The 21,438-nt window shown below is 29.8% G+C and overlaps 4 protein-coding genes across 4 annotated transcripts; 2 read left to right on the forward strand and 2 right to left on the reverse strand.

Moving 5' to 3' along the window:
- Positions 1-28: 28 nt before the first annotated feature.
- LOC113799438 (cyclin-dependent kinase 2-like) lies at positions 29-2,268 on the forward strand. The gene is made up of 3 exons (XM_027350059.2): positions 29-322; positions 386-463; positions 524-2,268. The coding sequence occupies exons 1-3, from the start codon at positions 192-194 to the stop codon at positions 1,239-1,241; spliced, it is 927 nt and encodes a 308-aa protein (XP_027205860.1). The 5' UTR covers positions 29-191; the 3' UTR covers positions 1,242-2,268.
- LOC113799439 (uncharacterized) lies at positions 1,217-2,360 on the reverse strand. Its single transcript, XM_027350060.2, has 2 exons — positions 1,949-2,360; positions 1,217-1,888 (listed from the first exon to the last, which is right to left on the reverse strand). The coding sequence occupies exons 1-2, from the start codon at positions 2,145-2,147 to the stop codon at positions 1,452-1,454; spliced, it is 636 nt and encodes a 211-aa protein (XP_027205861.2). The 5' UTR covers positions 2,148-2,360; the 3' UTR covers positions 1,217-1,451.
- A 2,518-nt stretch (positions 2,361-4,878) lies between these two features.
- Gad1 (glutamate decarboxylase) lies at positions 4,879-14,522 on the forward strand. The gene is made up of 10 exons (XM_027350058.2): positions 4,879-5,273; positions 5,863-6,099; positions 11,394-11,484; positions 11,581-11,687; positions 11,757-11,875; positions 12,294-12,545; positions 12,610-12,753; positions 12,818-13,017; positions 13,070-13,217; positions 13,284-14,522. The coding sequence occupies exons 1-10, from the start codon at positions 5,207-5,209 to the stop codon at positions 13,455-13,457; spliced, it is 1,539 nt and encodes a 512-aa protein (XP_027205859.2). The 5' UTR covers positions 4,879-5,206; the 3' UTR covers positions 13,458-14,522.
- Positions 14,523-14,713: 191 nt separating this feature from the next.
- LOC113799434 (uncharacterized) lies at positions 14,714-18,859 on the reverse strand. The gene is made up of 3 exons (XM_027350057.2): positions 18,718-18,859; positions 18,410-18,635; positions 14,714-18,348 (listed from the first exon to the last, which is right to left on the reverse strand). Exons 2-3 carry the CDS (start codon positions 18,540-18,542, stop codon positions 15,926-15,928), a joined length of 2,556 nt encoding a protein of 851 aa, XP_027205858.2. The 5' UTR covers positions 18,543-18,635; positions 18,718-18,859; the 3' UTR covers positions 14,714-15,925.
- Between the last annotated feature and the right edge of the window lie 2,579 nt (positions 18,860-21,438).

A 21,438-nucleotide genomic window follows, 5' to 3' on the forward strand; every position in this document is an offset into this window, starting at 1 on the left:
TTTAAAAGGTGTTTACATCTTTGAAAAAGTGGTGTGCACACTTCTTTTCTCTTGGCGGCTTTTTAAAATTGATATGATTTTTGGAGGGAAAATGACAATGCTTGTTTTATTCCAAATTTATTGCTGAATGATTATTAAATTTGAATTCTGGATTAAACTTTGTTTTAAATCTCTTTTTCTCTCAATGAAAGATGCCTCAATCAATCGATGAAAAATATAGGAAAATTGAAAAAATCGGCGAAGGATCATACGGCATTGTGTACAAGGCAATCGATAAAAATAATGATAGCCTTGTTGCGTTGAAAAAAATTCGGCTGAATTCGTGAGTAATTTATTTATTTATTCATTTCTTTATTCATAATGATCGTTTATTATTAATGGCCAGTGATTCTGAAGGTGTTCCATCGACTACCATCCGAGAAATATCGTTGCTGAAATCGCTCAAACATAAAAATGTTGTTAGGTATGTTCATATTCATTGATTGATTAGCAATTTTGATTAGAATTTTTTATCATTTTATAGTCTCATCGACGTTATCCAATGTGATAATAGTTTATATCTGGTTTTTGAGTACCTAAATCAAGATCTTAAAAAATTACTTGACAATACAACCACAAATGGTCTTCCACCTAAATTGATCAAGAGTTATGTTTGGCAATTGTTACAAGGAATTTACTATTGTCATGCAAATGAAGTTATTCATCGAGATATGAAACCACAGAATCTTCTGGTGGACATCAATGGTTATATCAAAATTGGTGATTTTGGTCTAGGACGATCGATTATGATACCTATGCGAATATATACGCATGAAGTTGTCACATTGTGGTATCGATCACCAGAAATTCTTCTTGGTACAAATTACTATGGTTTTTCTGTCGATATATGGAGCATTGGCTGTATATTTGCTGAAATGTCCAACAAAAAGGCTCTTTTTCCTGGCGACAGTGAAATTGATCAATTATATAGGATATTTCGAACCTTAGGTACACCAGATGAAAAGACGTGGCCCGATGTTGTCAAGTTATGCGATTACAAACCGAATTTTCCCAAATGGAAACGTCAGAATTTCAAAGAATTGTTACCATATCTTGATGATAATGCTATCGATTTGTTAGATCGTTTGTTAACATATGATCCAAATTTACGCATACCTGCATTGAAAGCATTAAATCATAAATATTTTCACGATGTATCTGATTGTTTGCCAAAAGATTATGTAAATTTAGAAAGTCATTAATTTTATTGAATTTTTTTTAAAAACAAATGCATCAAATCGAATTTTATATGGATGATGATGAATGCTTTGGTTAAAGTAAAGAATGAGTATATGAATATGTTCAAAGCTATTGAATATTGTTTATGAATGATTATTTTTTTCAAATATTAAATAAAATTTGGATGATAGCCTTTGTACTTATAATGAATGGCTATGGTTAGATATTAAAATTTAAAGTTCAGTTTTTCCTGGACTGGTTGATGAATGGAACATTCGGGTGAAACCAGTTGCATAACCAAGTGTGAGAAAGAATGCCAATGTTGTGATGCCATGCGACAACAAGAAACCAAATGTGCGATATTTCGGATGGATAGTGTAACCAATGAGAAACAGGATTCGACCAGCAACGAAACAAAAGACAATATAGGGAATGAAATACATGTATTCCGAATGGATATAAACTGCCAATGACAGTTGACAAATGACATTCATAAATGTCTGTTCGAATGTATTGGTCAATATTCGAACCGATTTTTCTATATAACCATCATGACCACTCAATGGATTGATGGCACCAGTTTGAATTCGGTTCATGATAACATTCAGTACGCATAAATACATTGGAATCATGGTGAATGTTTGCATTTGTAACGTATACACCAGACGATCTAATTTAAAATATTAGATTAGACAGATATTCTAGGATTCATTTTAAAGCCTGTACTCACCGGTTATTGAGATCATTCTTGGCGGATGGACAATCGATTTGTGAAATTTGAGAAATGTAAATGTCATGACCACAAAAATCAACAAGCTGACAGCAACATTAATCATAGCAAATTTCATCGGTATCTCATCCGATTGTGATCGATTACTGGCCATTTTTCGGCCTTGCATTCGAGTCATTGGTGCTTTGGCTGATGACATTTTCTTAAGAATTTGATATGAATTATTGGTGATAATTTTAATTTGAATAAATTCAGGATTCAAAAATAGAGTCGATAAACCGAGAGCTGCACTTGGAAACAAAGCCAGTCCAATTTCAAAATGATTGAATAAAAATGTCGGGTAGCACCGTACTCAAACACAATCTCCCCTCTGTAAAATAATATATGCGCATCACACTGGGTCTATCTGCTTTATAGCCGAAATCCGAACCAACAAAGATGCACCTCCCTCCTTTTTGCATTTTTCCAACGGTCGAATTTTATTTCGCATCAATGCCACTTGATGGCACAATTGTCATCTTATTTCATTTTTTTTGGGAAATTCTTACAAATTGGATGATAGAATAAATGGAAAAAATATTTAAAAACTAAAACATTATTAGTTTGTAAAATTAATTATCAAGAGAATTTCCTAATTTGACAAAATACAAAAGAATGATTCGAATTGATTTTGTTAATCTAGTCATTTAAACCTTTTCTAAATTAACAGCTATTTTCGATTTGATGGAGATTGAACAAAAACCAAACAATGATAGATGTTTATGGCTCTTCAAAATGATACATCTCTTTGAACAAAGAGAGAATTCATTTCAAGATGGCCTTTACTAATCGTAACCATTGTATAACATATAATTTGTCGAAATTCCTACTGTATTGCCATTTTTTAAACTAAACTTTTTTAATCAAACAAAAAAAATTTTCTGATCAAAGTTGAAAAAAAATCTGTTCCATTCAATATGATCATCGTATCGGTTACCGCAAATTACAGTGATCATTCATTTTTGATATTCCCTCATTTTATTTGTCAAAAAGGCAAACAATAAACTTTTGCGAGATTGATTGTCATATATGAAACAAATGGTCGAACCCGCGTCAAAACCAATAGCGTACAGAATCAAAAAAAAAAAAGAAATTCTTGCGCCATTCAAGAATCAATTGTACGGTTTAATAAGCTGTTCAATGTCATTATTGAAGTCATTTGTAATGGGATTAAATTGTCCACACACTCCAAATAAGCGATCCGTCTTCTTCCGATCACTATTTTAACCGAATTGAATATTTGATCACACAAACTCACATAGTAAACGATCTTGGGTAAATAATAATACGGTCCTGTGATTACACGTTCAAACAGTTTTTGAATTTAGTTTTTGGATTTTTTTTTTCGTTGTTACCCGAACAATTTTCAACAACATCTGATATAGAGAAAATACACTTTCGATGTCTCAATAGTGTATTTTTCATTCAAATACGAATAAAGTTAACATGCAAATTTATACTAATCTGCATTTTGATTTGGCATCTCATACCAAAAAAAAAAATTCTTATGATTAGGAGGATGGAATCGTTTGTTTTTTCCTGTTTTTCCTGTTTCTGTTCATTCAAATTATGTCATTAATTAAAGGTTATGACAAGTATAAAGTAAGTGAAATAGAAAAAAAAATCTGAATAATCGTTTCAATGATCACCGCCTTTCCATTGTCAACATCTATCAACGTTTTTTTTTGGATGAATCATGAATCAAGTTCCATGAAGAAACTAGAAAGACATGCATAAAATGATCACATTGAGTTATTCACAAATTGATAGTCCCAATCTGTCATAACTATCTATCAATTTGCAATTGGATTTCCATTTTTCAATTTTTATTATAAAAAATTGGAAAAAATTAAGTTGCCAGAAACAAAGATTTCTTTTCTTTCTTTTTTTTTTAGTTACCAATAAAAGATCCTAATTACAGAGAACGATTTAATATCATTGAATTTAATGATAATATCAATTATATAACTACTAGAAGCTATATCATTAACACCCAAAGTTTACACTTGACATTTTCAATAAAGCATCATTTCAGAAAATTCTGACATTTGGAAGATGAAAATTGCAAAGAATTTTGTCTTTAATTTTGTTTTTGATTCATTTCTTTCTTTGATATTTTGCTGTTTCCAAACTTTCCAAAAAAAAAATGTGAAAGTTGAATGAGAAAAAAAATGAATTATGAATTTTTTTTTTTGCCTTATCTGCCTTGAAAATACCATATGAAAAATAAATCGGTCGCCGCCATCACCCTTTGCCATTTAATAATAAAATGGCCTAAATCTTAGTTCCAAACATTTAAATTGCCAAACGCCAAACACATTTTCTGGTCAACATAATGATGGAGGATTTTTCAGATTATTTCACTATGATGTTGATGTTGATGGCGATCATTTTGATGATGTTCATGATGCTATTTTTGGAACAAAGTCCATATTGGCCTCGGTTTTAATGTCAAACATTATGTCGAGTTTTTTTCCGACATTTTTTTGCTGTTTGAGTCGATCGGAAGTCAGTGATTTCGTTTGCGAAAACAAATCTGCTATTGAAACCGTTTACGTTTTTTTTCCTTCAAAATGAAATTTTCAATTTTTCGAATATTGTGCGTCAACTCTGTCGTTCGAATAACGATGATGAAGGCGTGCCTTGACATCATCTTGGCACAATATGATTGGCTGTTTAGGATATAGCTATTTTCTTTTGTATTTGAACAAGTTCTGGGATATGTTCTGGAATGATGCGAACATTGTTATTCGCTTTGTATCAAACTGTATCATCCCTCAAAATGTGCGTATGCGCATTCATTTGTTCCAACATTTATTCAATTCATTCGTTAGTTTGTTTTTTTTGATCTTTGTTTATGAATGGACCATCATGGATCTAATATAATATCCTGTTCATTTGGTGTTTCAATTCAATCATTTCTTAGATTCGCAAGCGAATATCGTACCAAAGACTAATCATAGTCTAGTTACGAATCGAGGACCGAATTTTTATTCGGTCATCGATGAATTTGTTAAATTTTTGTTTAGTTTTTGTTTGTTATCTTTGTTATTTTTATTGTTGATCATTGTCAATAGATTTATTCAATTGTTGACCATTTTTAACATCAAATATTTATGGTAAAATTTATTGAAATTTATCATAAATGTTGATTTCAAAAGCATAATTTCATCGAAATTTTTTTGTTATCGTTGTCAATTTGTTACCATATCATCCAATATGCAAAACTGTAACGATTCGAATACGACTGGTTCGTCGGTCGATCTGAGCAAAATCTATCATTCAGGTATGGTTTACTATTTAATTATTTCTATTTTTTTTCCAAAATGATTATTTTTGGATAAAAAAAAATCATCAAATAAAGTTTGATGATGTGTGAACATCATTTTTTGTAACCTTATATTTCATGTTGAGATTAATTTTCAAGTCGGAAAAGATCGGTCGAATTAGTTTCAAATACCAGATTCATTCCCATTTGGGACCATGCCACACAAGCTTTCATATCTCATGTAAACCTAATGAATGACTGGTTTCGATGATGATGATGATGATAATGATGGTTATTATCTTACATACTTATATGATAAACCAGTCATTCGATCAACAAAATTTTTGTTAAACAAAAAAAAAACTTTGGAAGTTTATTGTTTGTCAATGTCTATTACAATAAATTTCAATTAGATTCAATGAGAATGATTTTTATTATATCACATTGGTCTCAATATCTAATGATTTTTTGGTTACAAAAATTAATCAATATAATACATATGGCTTTGAAAATTAACTTCGATCGATGATTTGTGTGTGACTGATGCTATTGATAAAAACAAACAAAATGATTCTGTAACACTATTTGTTTTTTTTTCTATATTTAGATATTTTTCCGATGAAAGAAAATTCTTCATTATCTACCAGAGAATTTTTACAACGAGTAATCGATATTTGTCTTGAATTTATTGACGAATCAAATGATCGATCACAGCCAATATTACGTTATTATGATCCTGAAGAAATGAAAATGAAGTTTAATTTTGATATTGGCGAAGAACCATTAAATCTGGAACAAATTGTCCGTGATTGTGCACAAGCACTTTACTATCAAGTTCGAACTGGTAAGTTTTTTTTGTGTGGATATTCTTTTGTTATTGAGTTTTTCATTTTCATTTGTTATTTGATACATACATAACATCCATACGAATATAATTAGTCCATCATTATGGAATCCATAATTTTCGATTTGTTCTGTTTTTGTCATTTTATCTATATCATTAGCGAAGGCTGTCCAATGAAATGATTGTTTTTTTTTTGCTTCTATAGGTTTCATTGGACTGTAAATGTCATTTTCTCCATATGGATAGCAAGATAAAATATGAAATGTTATGTGGGAAATATTAAACAAATATAATATGAATTTGATGATTTGTAATTTATGTATTGGTGAATTTTTTGCTTTTTTTTTATTCTTTACGACGATATTCTATGATCGAAGGTTAATGTCGGTTTTTTTTTTTGGTGAATTTTGTTCCCATTTTAATTGTTTATATTTTGATGGCCATTCGAGTGAAAATTAAATATATGATCAATTATATGGCCATATGAACAAGGCTATGATATGGTATGTGTCAGCAAAAGAAAGATAGAATGAAAAAAATAATAATAATAAATAAATATCATTCCCGTATGAAATCATCGAAAATGATGGCAGCAAGTGTCGAAAACAATTTTCGCGTTCGTTAGGCTTACATTTCTCAAACTTACAAAATATTGAACAGAACAGTAACTCCTGATTCTTTCTCCATCTCTCTCTCTCTTTCTCTCCCGAATTGCGCACAGATTTTTTCGATTGATGCTACCCTAAATTATAAGTTAAATTTTGTGCACACGTTCACCAAATGTTGGTTCGTTTTTTTTTCTTCTTTCTTTTGTTGTTGGATGGTTCGATTCATCGAACCTAGAAGAGAACGAAAAAAAAAACAAATTCCGTGGTTATCGACCATAGGCAATTGCCAGAATATACTATTCGTTGTTATAAACATACAATACACGCACACACAAAAAAAACGTATTCATTTTGGTTCATAGTTTTTCAATTTCTATCGCCTTTTCGTTTCGGAAATTCATCCATTCGTATATAAATGATTTTCCTTTTGACTTGTTCTTGTTTCCCAAGCTGTTTGCTATTTTTTTTTCTCTCTCGTTGATGTTATTTGAGAACAGTAAACTAAAGCCGACATTTTTTTTTGCATTCTCTTGCTTTTTCCCCTTATTCTATTCGTTTCAGATTTACTGTTATTCGTTATTTTTCATTGTTTTTATAAACTATTTTGTTTATATCAATATATCGTATGTAATATATACGTCATTCCAGCCAATCATCCAGCCAGCAAGATTTTCAATTATAGCCAATTTGTTTAATGTCATCATAAGTTCTATAGACAATTCAACAACAAAAAAAAAAGAATCTAGTCGAGATATAATCGTAATGTAATATTGTTGTTGTAATCAGCGATTCACTTCAAGCGGAAGTTATCCTAGACTTATACACAGACATGAAAAAATACAACACAAATCCAATATGGAATTTTCGGATCATGTTATAGAGCAGAAGAAAACAAAAATAATTATACATTAAATCCTAACATTATTTTGTTTGTATCATATAATTTTTGAAAAACTCAGACAATTGTGAAAATGTTTGAGATTTGAGTCAAAAAAAAATGGAATTTTGTTTTTTCTTTTGCAAAAAAAATGTTGATGAATTCGAATGGATCCAAAACAAATTCTTTCATAATACAGTAAACTATCGATTTTTTTTCTACAACAAAAAAAGCAGATATTAATAGAATCAAATTATTTTTTCAAAGCAATTTCATTCACATTTTCAAAAAAAAAAATCTATAATAAAATATTAAGTTCAACAAAAAAAATCTATAAGCAGCTTATTGCTTATTCTAAGATTTGTTGTTGTTGTTGTTGTTTTTTCACCAAAAAAAGAAAGCAAAAGTTTGGTCGGTTTTTTGTTTCATCAATCTTTTTTCTGTCACACTTCTTTTTTGTTAATATTCTGTATTGCTTATTCGATAAGAATGTCCATAATTTTGGAAAAAAGTGTTCAAATTTCCTATGTGCAAAATATGAAATTTGATGACTAGAGTTTCAAACCGAAAAAAACTGGAATGGAATAACGTTCATCAAAGCGAATAATCATTTTGGCCCACCATATTTATTTATAATGATAGTATATTATTGATATAAAAAAAAGAATTATAGAATCTCAAGTATCTAACTATATATTTCATTCCTAAAGAGATTTTATTTCATATTGACTATAAAATAATTCTTACACTAGCCTAAAAAAACTATCAAACATTATCATCACCACCACTAACATTTCGTATCATCAATGTAGATGATTATTTTATTTTGTTGTAAATAAAAGAAGAATGATGATGGCTGCAATATGACGCTCAAATTGTTTTGATGAGAATCATTTCAGTTTGAAATGGTAGAAACAAAAAAATGAATTATGTTGCATGTCAAAAACGTGTCATGAACGTACGCTTGATACCATTCATTCAGCATCGTTATTATTATAAATATTATGGGAGAAAAGAAAAGCCTGAAAATGTGTAAAATCTGTAATTAATTTGTTCGTTATAAAATGAAACATTATTTTTTTTCTCTCGGTGGCTGATATATTTGTTTATACAAATTATCATCAATAATGACATTTCAAAAAAGGTTGTTTTTTATTAATATATGAACCAAATATCTTCAATGTTGTTGTTTTTTTTTCTTTTAGTCAATATTGGATGCATATTTCTTTCCATAGTATGAAATCTTTGAAAACTATTATGTTTAACGATGCGAATTCCATTCATATTTTTCTATAAAGCAATAATGGTTATATGTGATTCAAATAACATTTATTTTTATCATTATGTTGCAACTGACTGATGATCCAACCAGAAAAAAAATCGAGATTGTAATTTTTCTTCTTTTTTTTCGCCATTGAATTCCAGAGAATTGAATACAGTAAAATATGTGTGTTCGGTAATTCATCGTTTTGACGTGAACCGAAAGAATTTATAAAATTCTCATTCTGATGTTAGCCCCTCATCACATATTTTGTTGTTGTTATTGTTAAAAACATTGAATGAAAGAATGTTTCCACATTCAACCATAATCGACAATTAATTTTGAAAAGATTAGTAGCGGTAGCTTAGATCCAAAAAACGCAGAGACCAATTTCATCAAAATCTAACAAAACACAGAAAGAAAAAAACACAAAGTTGAATTTTGAATAGCTGTTCTAAAAAAAACTCGGAGTTTTACAAAATCCCGAATACACAACGTTTAGAATTGTTATTGTTTTTTCGGAAAAAATATAGAAAATTTTCTGCTTCAATTCAATTCAAAGTAGGGATTACCCATAAACATTCTATGATTATTCTTATATGTGCCATAAATAAGGTATATCATATGCGCTTCGATGAATTTTTATCATTATTATCATAAGGATCATTGATTGAAATTTTGAATGACATTTGATTTGATATTCTACTTGAATGTTTCAAAAATGCCAAGGTTCATCTATTAGACAACTTGAAATTTGTTTGTTTTTATTATTTAAAAAAAATGATTGTAAATGACAATTGAAAGCAAGTGTTACTCTATTTCAAATCAAGATTAATTGAAGGACAATTGTCAAAACCAAAACAAACAAACGAAAAAATTCTTTTCAAAACAAATGTGTCAAACATTTCAGAATCAGAATCATATTTTTGTTTCTTTTTTTTCAGGAAAAATAAATTTTGTTTAGGTTTTCTAAACGAATTCAATGGTTTTTTTTCAAACGACGATTGTTCATTATGATAAGATTTATTTGTACCAAAATCTATTCATGTTTGTGGTTGTTTTTTTTCCAAAATTGGATTATTCGAAATAAAAACATCAAAATATAAAATTATCAGGAAACCACAACAACAATATAGCTACCGGGCACGATTTTCCAGCAAGCAAATAATACGTATTTAGCTGAATGGCTGGTTGAAATACCGAACCGGAAATTGCCAAAAACAAGTTCTTTTTTGTTGTTAAAATGACATTATAGAAACAGTGAATAAATGTTATATATGGTTTGGTTTAGCTGCCATTGCTGATAAGAAACTTACGTAATGTTTTACTGTTCATTTTTTGTGTGTGTGTGTGTGTTTGTATTTCATTTTTGATTATGTTGATGATGAGATTCTTTTAACCATATAATAATAATGAATACATGGGAAGTGAGAAAAAAAACAATAATAAAAATGACATTTTTTTCCACAGTTTGACACAACAAAAAAAAAATCATCATCATCAAACAGTATAGCGGTTGACATAATCACAATAGCATCATTGTAATTAGTAACAAGAAAAAAAAACCAAAATCCATTATGATTGTGAACAACACAAGCAGCCCACATTTTCGGAAATATTTTGTTCACAATTTTTCTTTCTATATAATATCGTAGGGTATATTTTGGGTAACATTATATTTTCAATTAAAGATGTATATAGATAGTAGTTGATTCAAACGTGTGTACGTAAATGTAATGTTTATGATAAATAGACAAATCCTTGATGATTTGCGCTTTGATTCAAGATTTTTGTTTTCGAGCTATGGAATTTTGTCGATAAGAAATAATAAAAAACGATTACAACAACAACAACAACAAAAAATAACTGATTTCTGATTGCGAATATCTTTTAAATGTCACATAAATAATATTAAATGGATGAAAATCAAATTTATGAGCAATATGAACAAACAAACAAACAAAAATTGCTGTTTATATATTCGAAATGATTCAATTAGATTTTATAAGAATTCAGTTTTTTTTCCTGAATGAATTTCTCAGAATCTAAACATTCTATTTAGATAAATCTATTGAAAACAACAAAAAAAAACAAAACAAAATGCATAGATTTGGTTCACTTATTTCCGTCATCATCATCATTTTGGCACGTGTACACATATATTCTCAATGGACTATAGCTGTTTAAATCATATCAGTAAACAACAATTACAAACAGACATACTAACAAACAGAAACAAGAATCGTTTGCCTGTTCGAAACATGATTTCGACTTTTTACCCCAAAAAGGTTAATGCCAAAAACGCGTCATTTGTAAATAAGTAAAAGCAAAGAAGCGATAAAAAAAATCTCTTACAATAATAAAGTTCTGGCTTAAGAGATTTACTTTATAATTCTGGATTTCATTAAGAATACATACAGATCGAACACATATCTACAATGTGAACGATTTTTGTTATTGGAATTCAATTTATTACTGACATACCGATTCGATTGATTTTGACTTTTTTTTTCTGATTATGATGTATTTTTCATTTTATTCTATAAAGCTCATCCTCATTATTTCAATCAACTATCATGTGGATTGGATATTGTTTCATTGGCCGGTGAATGGTTGACAGCTGCAGCTAATACAAACATGTAAGTTTCTTTTCAGGATTTGAAAATCGATGGAATGTGTCATGAATTCATTCATTCATTCATGAATTTTTTTGTTCTTGATTCTGATTTTGATAGGTTTACCTATGAAATAGCTCCGGTGTTCATCTTAATGGAACATGAAGTGTTGAAAAAAATGCGACAAATCATCGGATTCAATGATGGTGATTCCATTTTAGCACCAGGTCTGTTTGTCCAACAAAGTTTTCTTTTTGACATGAATTTTTATTCTGTTTGACAATAAAATAAAATAGGAGGTGCCATCTCCAATCTATACGCTGTAATCGCATCTCGACAGCAAATGTTTCCAGAATATAAAACCAAAGGACTGAATGCTTTACCCCAACAGCTGGTGCTTTTCACATCCGAACATGTAAGTCATTTTCAAATCCATATTTCTCACTGGAATCTCTTTTCATGTGTATTTTCTCTCGATGATGAGTGTGTTTGTAACATACGGACATAATGTCTGTTTGGACGACAGCTTGTTATTCGGCATATTTTTCGGCAATAACAAAACAAGAAAAATACTATTACGTAATTGTTTGAGGATATATACGTGCCAAATTGCCTTCGTTAGCATTTTTTTCCAATGATTTAGATTTCAATATAAACATACATGTTTAATTTATTTTCAAACATGAGTTTAGACACATATATTATTCGGTTCAAGAATATCATTGTGTTTGGGCTTATTTTTCAACACAATTATTCTATTTTCAAAGTTTTTATTATAACAATCATCAAAACATTAAATGATGAATTTTTTTTTCTTAAATCAATATAAATAGAGTCATTATTCAATCAAAAGTGCTGGATCGGTTTGCGGATTTGGTACTGATAATGTTATTGAAGTACCATGCGATGAAAAAGGTAAAATGATTCCATCGGAGCTTGAAAGATTAGTAAAAGCTCAATATGAAATGGGAAACCGGCCATATTTTGTCAATTGTACCTGTGGTACAACTGTTCTTGGTTCATTCGATCCAATCAATCCAATTGCTGACATTTGTGAAAAGTATAATCTTTGGCTTCATGTTGATGTAAGTTCCGCTATTTTTTTCTCACGTCAATTATAATTACCAGACTTGATTTTTTGACTGATAGGCAGCCTGGGGCGGTGGATTATTGCTTTCATCAAAACAAAGACATAAACTACATGGAATCGAAAGAGCTCGTTCGGTTACTTGGAATCCTCATAAATTGATGGGTACATTGCTTCAATGTTCTACTATTCATTTTAAACAAGATGTATGATTTATTTTGTGAATATCATTTTCAGTTGAATTACTTAGAATTATCATAAATATTGTAGGGATTGTTGCTGGAAACAAATCAAATGTGTGCTGATTATCTATTTCAACAGGATAAACATTATGATATCACCTATGACACTGGCGATAAAGTAATTCAATGTGGTCGACATAATGATATTTTTAAATTATGGCTTATGTGGCGTTCTAAAGGCGATAAAGGATATGAACGTCATATTGATCATCTGTTTGAAATGACCGAGTATGTTGTTTATGTAAATTGTGAACTGCTAATCATTTTTTCTTCTTATTAGCTACATGGTAAAAGGCATCAAAGCAAGGGGTGATAAATTTCACATGGTTTTAGAAAATCCAGAATGTGTCAATGTAAGCTTTTGGTATGTTCCAAACCGTCTTCGAGGTGTTCCTCATAATGAAGAAAGAATCAAAGAATTGGGTAGAGTAAGTATCATGGAATTAACATTTAAAAAAAATTTAATCTAAATCTGTTGAAACATTGATTTACAGATTACACCCATTTTGAAAGCACGAATGATGCACAAAGGAACATTAATGATTAGCTATCAACCATTGGGCGATATACCAAATTTTTTTCGCAATATAATATCAAATTCCGGTGTTCAGAAAAAAGATGTTGATTTTTTGCTTGACGAATTGGATCGTCTTGGTCACGATCTTTAAATCAATTCAATTCCTAGTTTACTATTATCTCTTATGCTCTCATTTCTCATTCGAACCTTGATTTTTTTCGCAAGTCTTCTATTAGCAATTATTATAGAAATGTGTTGCAGTGAAAAATATTCGATTATACATTCAACATTTCATCGATAGTTTTAGTAATCATCATTATATTCATTACAACACAAAGCAATATTCATGGATTGCATATGTCAATCAAACTAAACCAAAATAAAAATCACGAAAGATGATATTCAATGACAAAATCACGTCATGTCTTCCAAATCGAATCCGAACCAATTCGTTCAATTCGAAATATTCTTTCGATAAATCTTCCAAAACAAAACAAAAACAAATCACATATCATATTGTACACGCTAATCAACTCATCCTTAGTTAATTCACCCTTAGCAACAATTAATGATGACAATTCATCAAAAAAAATTTTTTTTCTTGGAATCTTCCCACAAAAAATGAAATGACCGTGCCAAAGAATATGAAAAAACATATCATTTTTTTTCATCGAAACGCTACAAAAAACCCTTATTCAAAAATTAATTATTCTCTATCTCTCTCTCTCTTACTAATGTGTCTGTTTGTATTCCCGCCGTACCTTCGTTTGTTGTTGTTTTTTTCCCACCAAATTTTGTTTTCAAAAAAAAACTCAAATTCAATATTGTTTTTATTTTGTATGAATTTATTTTACAAACAATTAAATTCATCTCATTCCAGCGCCAGAAACTCTAAATTCGATAAAACAAAAGATCATCACTGATTTAATTGATTGTTTGCCCGAATTTCAACAAAAATCTTCTTGTCCGTGCGAATTGAAAATTGTTTTTTCTAAACATTAGTATTGTTCTTTTTTCTTTTTTTTTTTTGAATTTTATTTTTGAATTATTGTGATTAGATGATGATCCTTTTTTCGGATCCTGTTTGCTCTTGATAATCTGATTGATAATTAATATAATTTCAGCAACAAACAAAAAAATTAATGAATTTCCATTTAGTATCAAAACAATGGATAATTAATTTTGATTGAATTAAATAATAATAATTGTGTTTGAATTGATGTTTGTCTCTTAAAATTTTCATTTAAAAAAAAATTCCATTTGTGCAATTAATGAAAAAAGAATTGTAGCAAAAGTGGCGCTGTCTGTGGATATTGAATGTTAAACAAAATCGAATAAAAATTTTGAAACATTATTTTTGGAAATTAGAGGGCGACACTGAATTTGAGATTATATCACGATTCCATGTGGTCAATGGACAAAAACTTAGTTTATTGGAAATTGGAAATACAAAAAACATTATGAAAAAAGAAAGAAAACTGCATGTTGTGTTACATGCTATGATGATGTTTGTAAACTAAAAATGATGATATTAATAATGATGTTTGTTGTGTTTACAAAAGGTACATGTATGCGATGTAAAGAGGATGAACAAAACGATTTTGGCGCGATTTGACTAATTATGACCATCATTTTTAGTTTGACGATTGGCGCGCTCTGGTACTTTCAAATTTTGGATATTTCTACTTTTGGTTGCAGTCGAGCACTTTTGCTTCAAATCTGTTGTTTTTAAATGTCGCATGATGGTTCGGCGAGAAATGGTTCGTTCCGACCCTGAAGCTGCGAATTCGGCATTCAGGCATTTGGCTATTTTGCGGGTTCCAATCCCGACATTATCACGCAAAGTAGATTCAACGATCTTTTTAACAGAATTTGTGACTTTTGTCGGTCGGCCTGACCGGTTTTTATCAAGAATTGTGTCCCGATTTAACCAGCGATAGACAGTTGGATACGATATACCGAGTTGGCGAGAAATTTCGACCTTGGAAACGCCATCTTCGAATAGTTGACGAATTTTTACTCGGAGAGCAATTTTTTCTTGTTGTTGTTTTGTAGGAGTTTTCATGGTTCACAAAACCAAAGAAAATTTTTCAAATAATCAAAAAATCAAATCAAAAACAAAACCGACAGAAAATTCAAAACAGCTGTCTTCATATACAGCATGACTTAGGCGCCTCCCTGTAGTGAAAAAAATAACATTCAACTGGTTGTCGAATCCGAATGTTCGAATTTCTAATTTTTCAAATCCAAAACATATCAATTAACAAAATAAGAATTTTAATTTTTAATCATTCCACAATTTTTTTAAAATGATGATTTACGAATAAAACAATCTAAATATAATTATTATTATCATATATGACTTAGAATGAAAATCAAATTCACAAACACGAATGCCTTTAGACAAACCTATTTATCATCAGTGTTTTTTGTTATTTTGTTTTTTTAGAGGGTAAATTGTAACACAAAATGGGTTATATTCGTGTGTGTGTGTGTTTTAGGCGAACAATACGGTGCATATAATTTTTTCATATAAAAATGATGTATCATGAAAATTATTGTTATTGTGAAGAAGAATTAGAACGAAAATCACAATCAAATTAGATTCATGAATGAAGATTAAAATGGTTGAATCTTTACAAAAGTATCACTACTACCGTTTAATAGGTCAGAACTACCCGTATTTGTTGGATCATCGTTTATTGTCGTTGTATTGTTGCTTATTGAATGTGGTTTAACTTGATCTTGTTGCGGTAAGTTTAATGAAATGGTTGCGAATTGTGAAGAATCATTGGTGACAGAAAAATTAGAATGCTTTGTTTCAGATGAGATCAAATTGGCTGATAATTTTGACTGATCGCAATTATCATGAGACTCTTCTTGTGACTTTAGATTTCTTGTTGCATTTATCAACGTTGATGGTGATGATGGACATAATGGATGTGGACGTTGCTTATTTTTGTTAATCATCCAGATCGAATGGAAATGAAATTTTCCGCGAACAAAATTCAAGAACCGATTTTGATTCTTTAAAAATCTAAACGAACGTTGATGCTGATGTGATGCGGAATCACGATATTTATTTACATCTTTGATACGAATAGATTCTGGCTGCGGAGAATCACCATCTGTATTCACAGTTTCAGCTGAATTGACATAATTTTGTACGAATGGAATTGGCATAGGTGCAGTTGATGATCGAATTAATGATCTGTTTTCCATTGAATCATGGCCATTGTGATGTGTGATTTCATTGGAATCGAGATTCATGTCAATAATAGTATCGAAATTGATATCGGATTGATGAGAAGTTTGATTTTTGAATTTAAGTCCTTGTTCAAGAATTTCATTATCATGTTCATCAATTTCATTGATCAATAAGTTGCGTTCTAGGCACGGATTACGTGCATGATATGGCTGTATAGGTAATGTCAATTTATTGGATGATTGATTCAAATTATTTATATTAAAATTCTTTTCAACGAAATTCGAAGAATGATGTAAGCGTTTAGTGTTGTTCAACGATCTTTGTTGATGATGAAAATAATGCTTATGATGAGGATGATGTAGAAGATGATGGTGATTATTGAATTTATCGTGTAAGGAATTTTCGAATTTGTTTATGTAGCATATATTTGAATATTCATTTGGCATGATAATTGATTGATTGTTGCTGTTTTCTAATTGACTTTTTGTTTGCCTCTTTTTCTTCGAGACAAAATTCCAATGTAGATTTTCTTTTTCAGATTCGATCGATACTTTTTGATTATTAATCCTGTTGTCTATATCGACGTTATTCGAATTTTCTTGTAATAAAGCTGCAATAACATAACAACTGGATAATGTTTCCATTTTGTGTCGCTTCCACAATGTTGGTAATTCACTGATACGTTCATCAATACAAAGCGAAGTAAGTCGTGCTTCTGGTTCATGATCCCAACATTCAGTAATAGTTTCTTTTAACAATCGAATGGCAAAATTCGAATCTTTCCAAATGTCTGGAAAAAGAGGACGAGCTTTGTGCTTATTGACCAACAATCGCATCTGATCCAACGTAGGCGTGAGACCAACTTCATATTCGTATGGTAGCTTATATGCTGGTACGTCGATTCCTTGATATAAATCGGTACATCTGCTTGCAATTTCCCATAATATAAGACCTAGGGAGTAAACATCTGCTTGTTTCAATAACGATTCTGTTGGTCGTAAATTGATTGAAGCATCCAATATTTCTGGAGCTAGATATCTAGTTAAGCCGGATCGCAATTCATCATCAATTGTTAACGATGGTCGATAGCTAGAATTTGGTAGAAAACGGACTGCAAATTGAAAATCACAGATCATACAGGTTCCGTCGGCTTTGACAACTACGTTAGCTGAACAAAGATCACAGTGAGCTATACTGGGTTTGATTTTACCATCGTCATGAATTTCAGTATGGAGATAGGCAAGACCTTTTACTAATGATTTGAATAATTCACACATTCGCGTCCAATCGAATGTATGCTCAGCCAGATATGTTTGCAATGATCCATAATGACCATATTCAATGACTAAACAATGTTCAATTTGTCCATTATCAGCTATTCGATCGATGTTATGAAAAAAGTTGGACAAATTCGCATGATTCATCAATGGTAATGAATATATCTGAGATTCATTGGTCCATAAATGTTTACGGTTTGAATCCGAACAGACTTTGATGACAACAGTCATGTCATTGAATTTTCCTTTCCAAATGGTTCCATATTTACCATGTCCGATGGTTTCAATAAAACACAGGTTTTCTGGAAGAAAATCTTTGGAAATTTTTTGTATTGATGATCGGTTATATTGATTATGGGCATTTTGATTTTGATAAGTATTTGACGATTCAAGCAAATGCAAAGAATCAGTTGTAGTTTTTTGTTGTTTGGTCATTTTTTTGTTGACATAGATCGATTTAACAAACTTGGTCGAAATCATCGTGAATACAAAGAATACCATACAAACAAATGACAAAAAGATGAAATAAATCGTGGTCTCCTTAGAAAAATTGTTTTCTAAATAAAAAAGATTAGCATGTTAAATAGATAAACATCGAACAAGAATTGAATTTCTCACCATCTAAAGAGTTTGAATCTAGAAGCATTAAATCATCTCCCAGAATTGACCAGTTCATTTCCGATAAGATGAATAGAGTAATCGATGTTGCATATATCACCAGAACAGCAACAAAAACTTGTATAATTATCATTATTTAGGGAAGTTACATTGTTTTTCAAAGAAAATATGCATTGTTGGCGATCACAATTTAAAAAATCGTGCAGAGATAAGTCATCTGCACATCCTATTTGTTGTTTGTACATGGATAAAATGTTAATGATCATGAATGGTTGCGAAAAATAAAAATCAAAGATAATATTACATACCACTAGTAATCAATCGATATCGATTGACGTTTTCTAAATCAAATGGATCATAAAACCATAATGCAAAACAATGGGTTGAACAGGAAATGATTGCCGCACCGTATTCATTATCACTACTTTCATGATCGACACCAATGGGTTTTTTCACTAAATGTTTTTGGCCGAAGACATCATCGACATTATGCTGTCGAATGTTATCGTAATAATTTTCAAATGGAAAGAATTTATTCAATGTTGATTTTGAAGAGGGTTTATAGTATGCACATTTTAAAGCATTTGAGATACCTTGATAATAGTATAGAAAATTATAAAGTTTATTTATTAGTTTTAATGATGATATTAATTCATTAATTAATTATTCGTTTATCAATGATAATTACATCAACAACAAACAAACAAACAAAAAAATACCTGAAAAGTAATAAAAGAAGATGACTGAATAAAACGCCCAAACTAAATAGAACATAATGTTAATGATGATAAAGGATGGATAAGTTGAAAATGATCATTAATAAAACACAATTGTCTTTTCAGAATGATCATCGATAAAATCGATTCAGTGTGTAGGTGTTAAAGCTTTTGTCAATTTTTTTGAATACATAAAATTTTAGTTTATTCTTCTTTTTTCTTCCCATTGGTGTTAACGTTTCCTATCCAAATGTATGTTTGTCATCTTTTTCTACAATCGGAAAGAGAAAAAAACAAGAAAAATTGAAAATTTATTATTTTTTTTTTAAATTCCAAATTCGAATTTATTAACTTTTCAATGTCCTAACAAAAATGACGTTCTATAGAACGAATGAAAAATTGATGAATTCTTGATTGAAGTAAAAAAAAATTAATCTCATCTTTCAGAAATGAAACAAAGGTCATTTACATCAAACTACAAATTACAAATGAAAATTTATTTCTGTACTTTCAATAGAATATTCTTGATCATTAGTGTAATTAGAAGAATCAAACAATTAATCGGATTAAAAAAAAATTTTTTTTTGTGATGACAATATAAAGTTTATTTTATCGGACATTACCATTTTTTTTTGTTTATTCATTCTTTTATTCAATTTACTTCATTAGATCAATTAAATAATCATTGTTGAATAAAAATTTCGAGAGAAAAAAATCTCCAGGATCACAAAAAGATTTTTGATGAATTGATCAAATTGAAAAGAATAAAAATAAAAACAATATTTCAATACAAAAAAAAAGTTGATGATAATAAATCACAAAATACGATGGATGAAGAAAATTGTAATTATCATTATGAAATCTTTGTTCATACATGAATTCATCTTGTTTAGTTCACATTCAATTGATTTTCATGAATTGCACACAAACGATGATAAATTCAGTTATTATTATGGTCATTTTTATATTTTTATATTTTTCATTTCATGACACACACACAGTAACAGATCTAACCAGAATGCCAACCAAAAACAAAAACAAAACAAAATTTTCATCTTTATTTATCATTTTCTGGATTGTAGGTATAATTTTTGTTTTAATCACTGAAAGACATCATTAAGCCATTGAATGAATAAATTGGCCATAATTATAAAACAAGTATTGGAATGAAATTCAACTAAAAGTTGAATAAAAAATAAATAAACCAGCATGCCATGCATGAAACATTATAAATACACAATCGAGTAGAATCTTTTACCATCAAATTGATCAAAAATGCTATGAGAGATGTGATGCTTTCATTCACATTCGAATAGGCAGTGTATCCATTCATTCATTCGTCGATTCATTCAAGTCAGCCAACAGAAGAGACATAGACAGACAGACAGTCTGCACTGAAAAAAAAGATAAAGCCAGACACCGACATTCGTCGAGACATTGGACACATTTTTTTGTATAAATATGAATATATTTGGTTGGGTAAATTAATACTCTACCACTGTATGCTTACAATATCAATGGTGTAAACATTTTAGCTTTTAACCATGGTTCTTTTTTGGCTTGAATTCAATTTCGGCGTCATTCTACTATATAGATTTGAATAGAATAGTTCAAAGGCAGTGGTTCTGATTTCAAAAAAAGGGAAGATTCGATTCGAATCTTTAGCTTTCACTCAGCTGGTCAGCTTTTTATGTGTGTATGTCTGTTGTCAGGATGTTTGGTTCGTTTGGTTCTTTCTCATAATGTAATATTATAAAATGAAAAGATTTTTTATTCACTAAACTAGAATAGGAAAAAAAATTTAAGAGAAAACAAAGAGAAAATCAAAACGACTAAAACAAGATGGACAGACCAAGAATCCTGTCGAATGATTATCATTATAAGTGTCGCTGCCCAGTAACAGCAACATCGACCAACACTAACTATAACTTCTTTGTTGTTCATCATCCATTATACATTCGTATGATCCGGTTGTATGTATGATCTCATTTCATTACTTCAGGATGATCAGTCTAACAAACAAATCATTGCTGGACATTCAAACAGCTTTACCATACACATATTGAATCACAGTGTGATAGACCTTGAAGATTTCAAGAAAATTGAACAGAAACCAACAAGAAAAGCCTGAAATGATTTTTGAAAAAAAAGAAAGCAATGAAATTTCTTTTTTCCATGTTTTAACATGAAAAATCTATTTGATTTTTTTTTATTCCAACATTTCTGTCGTATTCATTGGAATTGATCCCCATATTTTGATTGAATTGCATATAACAAATTGGATAGAATTTCGATCTAGGAAAACCGCTATAT

Source organism: Dermatophagoides pteronyssinus, unplaced genomic scaffold (assembly GCF_027571235.1).
Source record: "Dermatophagoides pteronyssinus isolate colony J.1.1.1.1 unplaced genomic scaffold, Derpt_VIB-CSIC_2022.12 sq0007, whole genome shotgun sequence".
Classification (NCBI taxonomy): domain Eukaryota; kingdom Metazoa; phylum Arthropoda; class Arachnida; order Sarcoptiformes; family Pyroglyphidae; genus Dermatophagoides; species Dermatophagoides pteronyssinus.